The sequence below is a fragment of the Podarcis raffonei genome, chromosome 13 (genome assembly GCF_027172205.1).
Source record: "Podarcis raffonei isolate rPodRaf1 chromosome 13, rPodRaf1.pri, whole genome shotgun sequence".
Lineage (NCBI taxonomy): Eukaryota > Metazoa > Chordata > Lepidosauria > Squamata > Lacertidae > Podarcis > Podarcis raffonei.
In genome coordinates this window covers 44,432,318-44,442,886 of record NC_070614.1, presented here as the reverse complement: position 1 = coordinate 44,442,886, position 10,569 = coordinate 44,432,318, and the positions used below count along the sequence as shown (strand labels likewise).

Genomic DNA, 10,569 nt, shown 5'->3' with positions numbered 1-10,569 from the left:
GTATAATGGGCAATATAACAAATAATGAATAATGAATGCCCACATGTACAAAGTCTATCTGTTTATGAAACCTTGTTATAATACCCATCTGGCACAGTTGAGGGCATTACTTGGAAACACAGCTCAATGAAGGTAGATCTTAATGGAACAGGCAAGAGTTTAGAAAATAACTGGCTCTATAATGCAAGATTTTTAAGAGTGGAAACCATGGAGAACATTTTGAAAATTTAATTGCTTGTAGGTCCCTTCTGGGGACTTTCACTACTATTTCTTTCTCTGCCATTATGGAGCAGATGATTGAATCCAGAGAAACCAGGACTCTTTGTTATGACAGATATGTTTGCTTCAGCTGTTTTACTACTAAGGATACAGCATAATCGTTGCAGAAGTGATTATTTGACCTGTAATTATCAAAATCACTACAATCAATTCACATGCTCAAAGACTCACTGGCTCTCTTGAAGGCAGCAGGAAAGCCCCAGGTCTAAAATGATTATAAGTACTGCAATATTCCATAGACCACTAAGATTAGGGTCAGAGAGGGACAGGGCACTGTCATTTTGATCAGCCTATTGTCTTTCTCTATGTTGGTGTTTATACACTGGCATTCATAGCATGCTTTTATAACTGTGCTGAGGTCCAGTATAAAGTGGATAGTTGCCTTTTTAAAGAGCTCCTTTGTCAAAGTCAGCCGCCACCCTAGTCATCTTCTTTAAATGAGGCTGATGTTAGCAATAGTGCTGTAGAAAGGAGGCTGGTGAGTCTATTTGTGGAGGGAAATTTGTCATCGGGATGTTTTTTCTGCTTCTCCTGCTGCTTTCAAACATAGAGTGCAAAATGCACGCTTTGAAATGCACCAGAAATGATCCTGTACATATTCCACATGAGTGGTATGAGCCAGGTGATCTCCTCATTGGTGGGATGGTGTCTCTTATCCATTATCTATCCCGCCCAGTCGACTTCACAGAACACCCTTCTCTGGTCCTGACTGAAATCCCACTGTAAGTCTTTAGTTTAATTTAGAGATTCTTTAGTAGGGCACACTACTGAAATGTTCATTGTTCACTTTGTTTCATGATCTTCTTGTGGTATAGACATCCTTCCACACTTCTTTATTTGTTCCTTCTGTATGTCCCTTGCCTGATATGTGCTCCTCAAATCACTAATAATATTCAGGTCTTCGTGAAGATTTGCAGTGTAATCCTTATAGATAATGTTTTTCATTGCTGACACCAACTCTGTCTGCTGTGTGGAGAGCCATCAGTCCCAGACTCTGGAGACTGTTAGGTGCCAGGAGAAAAACTGCCTCTACAGAGAGGTGCTTAGGACTTAGTCTTTTTTATTGATTTTCTGTAGGAGCTATTTTGAGTTGCTTTGGGAATGAAAATGCGTGCCTGTTGGGTTGAAATAACGACAGACAGGTAGCGAGTGTCATCTGGGAGGCATCTCCTGAGCAAGTCTCAAGGAGCCTTTTTTATTGAATATTACAGCATTGCCACATATGTGCTTATTGCTGATTGGTTAACACAAGTACAAAGCAAAGGTTGCATTAATCACCAATAGATTAAAGACTGGGAAAAGGAATACAGAACTAGACAGGCATGAAGACCTCCTAATTAAATTATAACCAATGATTAATATAGTAAGACTTAAAACAATTACTAATGATTGATATAGAGCATAATAATCACGTTCCATAGATGTGATCAACTATGCATTAAGAACGGGTCAAAGTACAATGTTTTCCTGAACTCAATGTGAACTGAACATTCTAAGGTAGTGAGTGAATGTCTTAGTATTAGGACGGTTTGTGCAGCATTATGTGCAGGAGCGAAGCTTAAGAGCAAGACTTCCCATCAGGCCACAGTCATGTATAGGATCATAGCATCCAGCATCCCATCACGTGCCTCTCTTTGCTGTTGTGCATTGGTTTGATTTTCATTAGCGTCTTCACTCCTGATTGTGGAGACTTGAGTTCAAATTCTGACATAGTCTGGTCACACAGTTTACAAGCTGTGAAGACAGAAGGAAGGGGAGAACCATGCATACCATCCTTGAATGAAAAGTTCCTTGAATGAAAAGTTGTGTTTATAGCATAGGGAATAAATAATCAGATCTAAAGCTCACACTCTGCTGCTCATATTTCACCAGAAGTGGGTTAGTCATGCTGGCCATATGACCCGAAAAAACTGTCTGCAGACAAACGTCGGCTCCCTCGGCCAGTAAAGCAAGATGAGTGCCACAACCCCAGAGTCGTTCATGACTGGGCTTAACTGTCAGGGGTCCTTAACCTTTTTAAAGCTCATGCTAAATAATATTTGTATATAGGACCATTTGTGTCATGAAACAGCTTGTTAAGGTGAGCTAGGAACCAGGGCAGCAAAGCATTAGACAAACACTTGCTATCTTTCTATGTTCTTGCAATTGTTCTACAGACTTTAGCAGCAGTTTTGAAAATTAAGAAAGTGGAATTTAGGGAAATGCTTCAGCTAATCAATACAGAAATATACAGCATCTATGTTACGAATATGGTTTGGTTTGAAGCCTAATCCAAACATTCCCTTAGTTATGATGTACAGTGGTACCTCAGGTTACATACACTTCAGGTTACATACACTTCAGGTTACAGACTCCGCTAACCCAGAAATATTAGCTCAGGTTAAGAACTTTGCTTCAGGATAAGAACACAAATCGTGCAGCGGTGACGCAGCAGCAGCAGGAGGAGACCCCATTAGCTAAAGTGGTGCTTCTGGTTAAGAACAGTTTCAAGTTAAGAACAGACCTGGTTTCCAGCTGTAATGGATAAGTAAAAAGAAAAGAAAGGTCAAAAAATTAAATGAAATTAAGGGAAAGGATTTGCTGAATTAATAAATTAGAAATTGGAATACAGAAAGGGGAGGTATGAGGAAGTCGGGGAAGTAAGTTACAAGAAAATAAGGGATTGAAAGTATACTTGTTTTTTATTTTTGTCTGTTTGTATTTTTGTATTTTTGTTTCATTTTGTCTTTATATAATTTTTGAAATTTTAATAAAAATCTTTTTTTTTTAAAAAAAAAGAACAGACCTCCAGAACGAATTAAGTTCTTAACCCGAGGTACCACTGTACAAGTATGAAAGCACATTACTGGAAAAGCTAGCCACAATACATTTTACTTTCTTTCTAGTACAGTAGTACCTCGGTTTACGAACTTAATCCGTACTGGAAGTCCATTCTTAAACCAAAACCATTCTTAAACTGAGGCACACTTTCCCCAATAAGGCCTCCCACCGCTGGTGCGCTTCCACCGTTCGGATTCTGTTCTTAGACTGAGGTAAAGTTTGCAAACCGGGACACTATTTCTGGTTTTGAGGAGTTCTTAAACCAAATCGTTCATAAATAGGACTGTTCTTAAACCAAGGTACCACTGTATAACTAAGTTATTGCTCATCTTGCTTTTTATCAGCTGAGCCTTTGAGATCTAGAGTAGATAAATAGTGTCTTAAAATGACTTTGTGCCGTGTTTAATGCACCCATGAAATAGCAAGTGACTTTCTTTGCAGTGTTTTAACCAAGTTCTACCAGAACATCTTGGCCTTGGTCTTTGCTGTTGACACAATCAATGACAATCCTAAGATCTTGCCCAATGTTACCCTTGGGTTCCACATCTACGACAGCTACTCTGATTCAAAAATGACCTATCGAACCACTCTGGACCTGCTTTTCAAATCGAATCAGTTTGTTCCTAACTACAAATGTGGCATCCAGGAAAATATAATTGGAGTAATCGGAGGACTTAGTTCCTTTACTTCTTCACGCATGGCAGATATCTTGGGCATTTATAAGATTCCACAGGTAGGATCTGAGTATGAGGGCAAATTTGCCACATTATTCTCCCCTTTCTTTCCAGTGCAATTTGAGTATCAGTTGATGTAGAAATAGAAAAGGAGCTGTAATATTTGGAGTTGCATTGCATTATAAAACGCCTAACTACCTAAGAGACTTTCTCAAAACAGCTTTTGGAGAAATAAACTGTTAAGATACTGCTTATGAAGAAGCACAAGTCAGGAGATGGCAGGGATAAGACATGGTTCAATTGCAAGTACTTCATGGCTTTCACAGATGCAATAAAGTTAGAAACCTCTCACAATATTAACACCCAGGGGAAACTTACTGTAACTTACTGAAAAGCTGCCCAAACGTGTTTTGTTTTTTACAAGAATATAAGATCAGAACCTATTTTATGTGTCTGCAGTACCTGGATCTATTTGATGTTAAAGGATATTGTTTTGATAGTGTACAGCACTTAAGATACTTTTTAAAAAAATGAATGAATGAATGGTCATGGCGGCAGTCTTGGTACATTTTAGCTACTGACTACCTGCTTTGCTTACAACTGCCTGTTAATCTGGAAAGTGTTGACTATTTTGGGATTTATTTATTTTTAAAATGTTTTAGTATAGATGGTCATTGATCACAAGAGATTAAATTGCCTGGTAAATTTCTAAATGAAAAAGTAAAATATCAAAATATTTAAATCCATGAGACTAGAATGCGAAAAGGAGCAAATAGATACTCCTTACCCATTCTCAATTGTCTGGCTGTTCCTCTCTTCTTGCAGTTTTCATATGGCTCATTTCAACCAGCAGTGAATGATCTAATCACCGGTCCCTCCTTTTATCGCATGGTTCCCAATGAAGACCTTCAGTACCAGGGAATTGTCCAATTGCTTCTCCATTTCAACTGGAAATGGATCGGGCTCATTATAAAAAATGATGAAAGTGGGGAACATTTTTTGAAGATAATGGAGCCAATACTCTCCAGGAATGGAATCTGCTCAGCATTCACAGAAAGAGCTGTAGAATATATGCATGTTGCCACAATAAATCAATTTAAGAAGTATGCAGAGAGTATTTGGCCAATCTTCGGTGTAAGCAATATCAGAACTGTTGTCATACATGGAGAAATTTCATCAGTTATGTGGTTGGTTTGCATTATAGGGTCAGCCAGAATAATCCAAGGACTTTTTCCTGAATATAAAAAGAGGCTCTCTGAAGCAAAAGTGTGGATTACTACAGCCCAAATTGACTTCACATTACATCACTTACACAAGTTAATAGATATTGAAATTCAAGTTTTCCACGGTGCTATCTCCTTCTCAATTCATTCGAAGGAGCTACAAGGCTTTCAAGAATTTGTTCACACTATCCACCCTTCTTGGTCAGAGAAAGATGGTTTTATCAAAACTTTCTGGGCACAAGCATTCAGTTGTTCTTTTTCAAACTCCACATTCATCTCTAACCCATGTACTGGAGAAGAGAGGCTGGAGAGCCTTCCTGCACCATTTTTTGAAATGAGCATGACCGGCCACAGCTACAGTGTCTATAATGCTGTCCATGCTGTGGCACATTCCTTACATACCTTGCAGTCCTCTAGATCAAGCCACAGATCAATGGAGGCCATGGACACACTGTCTCATTGGAATGTAGAACCCTGGCAGGTAATGTTTCCTCACAAGCCCAACTCAATTGTGAATACCCAACCATAGGACAATCGTTTGGCATGCAGTAGCCAATGCCAATGACCAATTTCTCTTCCATGAATTCTTGTTCAATGTTCTCTTAGCATTACCTCCATGGATAAATCTTATTGTTGTTGTTTTAAATCCAATTAGAAGTTATTCAAGTTTTTCATGGAAAACAAAACAATCAACCATCATGTCTACATTGAGTGCACACTTCTTAATGTTTTGCCACACTGTGATCTATCATAACGGCATAAGTCTGGAATTCATGAATATTTTGTCTCATACAAAAAACAAATATAAATTCATGAAAGAAAATTACAGTGCTACCTCGGTTTAAGAACAGTCCTGTTTACGAACAATTCGGTTTATGAACTCCACAAAACTGGAAGTAGTGTCCCGGTTTGCAAACTTTACCACGGTCTAAGAACAGAATCCAAATGGTGGAATGGCACCGGCGGCGTGAGGTCTCATTATGCAAAGCGTGCCTCGGTTTAAGAACAGTTTCGGTTTAAGAACGGACTTCTGGAACAGATTAAGTTTGTAAACCGAGGTACCACTGTATATGAAAAATTCAGTTGAATATTTCAACAATACTTAACAATACTTTGGTTCTGTTTCTCTCTCTGCATAGCTGCACTCATTTATTCAGATCTCATTCAACAACAGTGCTGGAGATGAAATTACATTTAATGAACATGGAGAATTAGTAGCTGGATTTGATATTACAAACCTGGTCACTTTCCGAAATAACTCCTATGTCAGAAAAAAAGTGGGAAGGCTGGAACATCAGGCTCATCCTAGCAAAAAGATAATCATTAAGGAAGATGGAATGAAATGGCACAGAGGATTCACTCAGGTGGGAAATAGCAATTAATAATCATCAGGAAGCCATTTCTACCTTAACATTTGCTTCCACTTTATGTGTGTAAAGGTGGTGTCTCCCCGTTGCATTAACACTCCAGCACAGTCAGCTTCATATTTACAGTCTTTATTACATATGTACAAGAAACAGCTACAGTTCAGGATTAAGCATCCGAACCCGTTGAGTCATATTCGGGGAGTGGCTTCCTTCAATTCCCATGCCAACAAAGTAGGCGTGGGAATCACGTGAGATGTCTTTCATCCTTACGTTTCATTCACTCCTTTTCTGTGCTGATTTGAAAGCCCCCTCCCTTCCAGAGTCTGAGCTCCCTTCCCGAGTCTCTGGGCAGTTGAAGAGCTCTTCAGCATCCCTGAGCCCTTGCTCTGTCTCTTCTGTCACTTGCTCTTCCAAATTCTCCCTGACAATGTGTCACCTTTAAATGTAAGGATCTTGTATTCCATTCCATTTGACTTCTGTTTTTACTAGCACATCTTCTGGTCTTAAATAAATTCTACAAACTTTTTCCAAATACTAAATTGTTCCTATATCTTTGGGTAGGTGCCACCCCTTTCAGTATGTAATGACATCTGCCATCCTGGTTACGGGAAGAAAAAGAAGGAGGGAAAGAAATTTTGCTGCTATGATTGTGTTCAATGTCCAGAGGGAACGATCTCAAATGAGAAGGGTAGGGCATGTAATCTTAAAATATACTAAATGATCCATTTTATCGCAATTAAATCTGAGCAGCTTTTTGAAAGTTTGTTGTCATTAATCTTGTTGGTTTCTCTTTTTTTAATGGATTTATGTATTGTTCTCATTGTTTTCATAGTTACAATTATACTGAGGAGTTGGGCACAACCATAGTTTAAAGCCATATATCCATCCAGTTTCTCACCCGGTTAACATGACTTTTAACCATACTTTCTTCTCACTCACTGCAAAAAGTTGCAGTATTGACCTTCCTCTCAAAGCACACTATGTGATGTGAGCCAAATATCAATTTTCAGTGTTTAGTACATATGTCAGCTATTTAAGATATTTAACTTTTTTTTGACACAGAAAAATGTGGCTCATGTGCCCCTTGGCTGATTTTTCCTATCAAAACCTCCACAAATGCTGCTCAAAATTTAATGCACCCATGGTAATATGAGAGTACAGCAGTAGTGTTATTCCACATACAACCTTTATAAAAATAGTTGGATAAATGATAGCTTCCAGAGATGTATTTTTCATGAGTCTGACCAGACTGCAGGAGGCAGTGGAAGACAGGAGTGCCTGGCATGCTCTGGTCCATGGGGTCACAAAGAGTCGGAGATGACTAAATGACTAAAAATCAACATGAAAGTGGAACTGGAAGTCTGTGAACCATTATATGCCACAGGGAAAATATAACAAGGGATAAAAAAAGTCTGAAAGACAAGGGAAGGTCTAGAGTGGGAGGGAACAGAAATAAATGTATCTTTTTTAAAAAAGAAAGAAGTTGTTTGGAGAGATGATGAAGGATATCAACAAATGATCTAGAGTTGCTCCCAAGATTTGGATGGCTGCTGGAATGATTCCCACATTTCAATGTTTAGGATTAGGAATTATTTTTAAATTGTGATCTTTGTATGCAGGGTGGTATAGAAATTTAATAAATACATGAATAGAAATCTTTATAAAAATCAGGTGGAGGGATCCTAAAACTCCTCCAAAATACAGTGTCATTAACATAGAAATGTCCAGCTCCAACACTTAGCAGTAATTTTAAGGAATTTGGTCAGAAAATTTTAAAGCTTTCCTTTCTTAAAAAATGGTGGTTAGCTCATTTTGTAATAAAATTGTTCTTAACCCTGAAAACGATCTTGATTGTTCTTAGTTTATCATAATAAATTTACATTATCAGGTGAAGAAACTTGTGTCAGTTGCCAAGAGGATCATTACCCAAACAGAGGGCAGAATCAATGCATCCCTAAGATTCCAAACTTCCTTGCTTTTGATGAAACTTTAGCCATTATTTCAACTATCTCTGCACTTTTGTTGTCTCTGGTCACAGTTCTGGTGCTGGTCATCTTCATTAAGCACCGGGATACTGCCATAGTCAAAGCCAACAACAGAAGCCTCACCTATATTCTCCTCACTTCCCTCCTCCTGTGTTTCCTCTGCTCCTTGCTGTTCCTTGGAAAGCCTATTGAGGCAACCTGCCTTCTCCGACAAACTGCTTTTGGTATCATCTTCTCTGTGGCCCTGTCTAGCATCTTGGCCAAAACCATCTCTGTAGTTTTGGCATTCATGGCTACTAAGCCAGGATCCAGGATGAGGAACTGGGTAGGGAAAAGACTGGCTTATTCCACTGTCCTCTCTTGCTCTGTTGTTCAAGTAGTGATCTGTGCTCTGTGGCTGTCAACCTCTCCCCCATTTCCAGATTTGGATATGCACTCATCAGCTGAAGAAATCATATTGTTATGTAATGAAGGGTCCGTCCTCCTGTTCTATTGTGTTTTGGGCTACATGGGCTTCCTGGCCATTGTCAGTTTCATTGTGGCCTTCCTAGCCCGAAAATTACCTGACACTTTTAATGAAGCCAAGTTCATCACCTTCAGCATGCTGTTATTTTGCAGTGTTTGGATCTCCTTTGTTCCTACTTATCTGAGCACACAAGGAAAGTACATGGTAGCTGTGGAGATCTTCTCCATTTTGGCTTCCAGTGCTGGATTACTGGGCTGCATCTTTTCCCCCAAATGCTTTGTAATTCTGGTGACACCTGAGATGAACACCAGAGAGCAACTAATACGAAAAAAGATATAAGCAGCAGATGAGATTCTGTTTTAATTGTTGAAAAAAATATGAAACTATTTCCTTCAATTATTGTAGAGGCTAATTGTTCCATGACAGAAATGGCTCCTAACCCGAGGTACTATTTCTGAGTTAGCGGAGTCTGTAACCTGAAGCATCTGTAACCTGAAGTATCTGTAACCCAAGGTACCATTGTAATCTGGCTAGAGCTCTAGTAGTCTGTTCTGTGTAGGACCACTTGGTACCTTTAGATGCTACCAAGAACTGCACTTTCCATCTTATGAACTATACTACGTATGATTTTATTTTGCTCTTATGTCACAAGGATTATTTGGAATGACACTAACAGGTCTATATTGGAAAGCTGCCATTTGTTCTTCTATTAACAATGGCATTATGTTGGTGCTTCAATTAGTCCATTATTAATTGGAGAGCCAGTGCAATGTATCAGTTAGCATGGAAAGCTGGGACTGGACAAATCTGGAATACACTTTTCAGGTTGCTGGGAGACTCAAATTATAGTAAAGATGGAAGGCACATGGGAGAATGATGCAACCCAAACTCAGCTACTTTGAAGGTGGGTGGTATAACAATATAGAAATTAAATATTGAAGGGGTGGGGTCAAGCGACTGCTGAAGAATCCAGCGAGTCTCCCTCTCTTGCTGTGACACGCTCCCTTCCCCCACTTTTCAAGAATGCACAGAGTAATGAGGAGATCAAAGCAGAGGCTAGAAGTATGCCGACACAGTTGTGTGGGAAACAGCCAGGTGGAAGACAGGGACCCTGTGGAACAACCCTGTGGAAGACAGGGACCATCAGTCCTGGCAACTGCTCCATAGGGGCAAGACCTGCTGGGAAGCGTTGTTTACTTGAATAAAAAGTTAACTTCACTGACAACTGGCTCTCCTTCTTCCTGCTTACCTGCATCTGACTCCAACCCTGACAATAATTTATGTAATCAGATCATAACATTATGGTTTGAGCTCAAGATCCATATTTGTCCATTCTTATGAAGTTCAAATCTAAATCCACTGAGAACCAGTGTGGTAAAGTGGTAAGAGTATCAGATTGGACCTAAGAGACCAGGGCTTGAGTCCCAACTAGACATGAAGCTCACTGGATGACCTTTGGCTAGTCACTGCCTCTCAGTCTAACCTAACTCATGGGGTTGTTGTGGGGATTAATGGTAAAGAATAGAACCATGTACACAACCTTGAGCCCCTTGGGGAAAACATTGAGATACAAAATGTTGTGACATAAGACAATGAGATAATCTTTTCAAACACATGCTCTTTATTTCTGAAATGGACCTATGTGGAGATATATCTCTTCCAATATCTATAGAATAATTAGCATGCAGCAAACATATAAGTCACTTCCTCTTCTCAAATTAAGTAGAAAATTACAATAATAATGATATTATTGTT

At 39.2% G+C, this 10,569-nt stretch overlaps 1 protein-coding gene across 1 annotated transcript; it reads left to right on the top strand.

Annotated features, from left to right (window-relative positions):
• Positions 1-837: 837 nt before the first annotated feature.
• On the top strand, positions 838-9,153 carry LOC128399034 (vomeronasal type-2 receptor 26-like). The gene is made up of 6 exons (XM_053360292.1): positions 838-1,001; positions 3,541-3,832; positions 4,599-5,477; positions 6,136-6,360; positions 6,925-7,051; positions 8,252-9,153. The coding sequence occupies exons 1-6, from the start codon at positions 838-840 to the stop codon at positions 9,151-9,153; spliced, it is 2,589 nt and encodes an 862-aa protein (XP_053216267.1).
• Positions 9,154-10,569: the final 1,416 nt, after the last annotated feature.

Excerpts from the sequence above, each read along its gene's own strand:
- LOC128399034 (XM_053360292.1), top strand. The coding sequence starts at position 838 with ATGCACGCTTTGAAATGCACCAGAAATGATCCTGTACATATTCCACAT. Across the intron at positions 1,002-3,540 it reads GTCCTGACTGAAATCCCACT|TGTTTTAACCAAGTTCTACC; the intron begins GTAAGTCTTTAG and ends CTTTCTTTGCAG. Across the intron at positions 5,478-6,135 it reads GGAATGTAGAACCCTGGCAG|CTGCACTCATTTATTCAGAT; the intron begins GTAATGTTTCCT and ends CTCTCTGCATAG.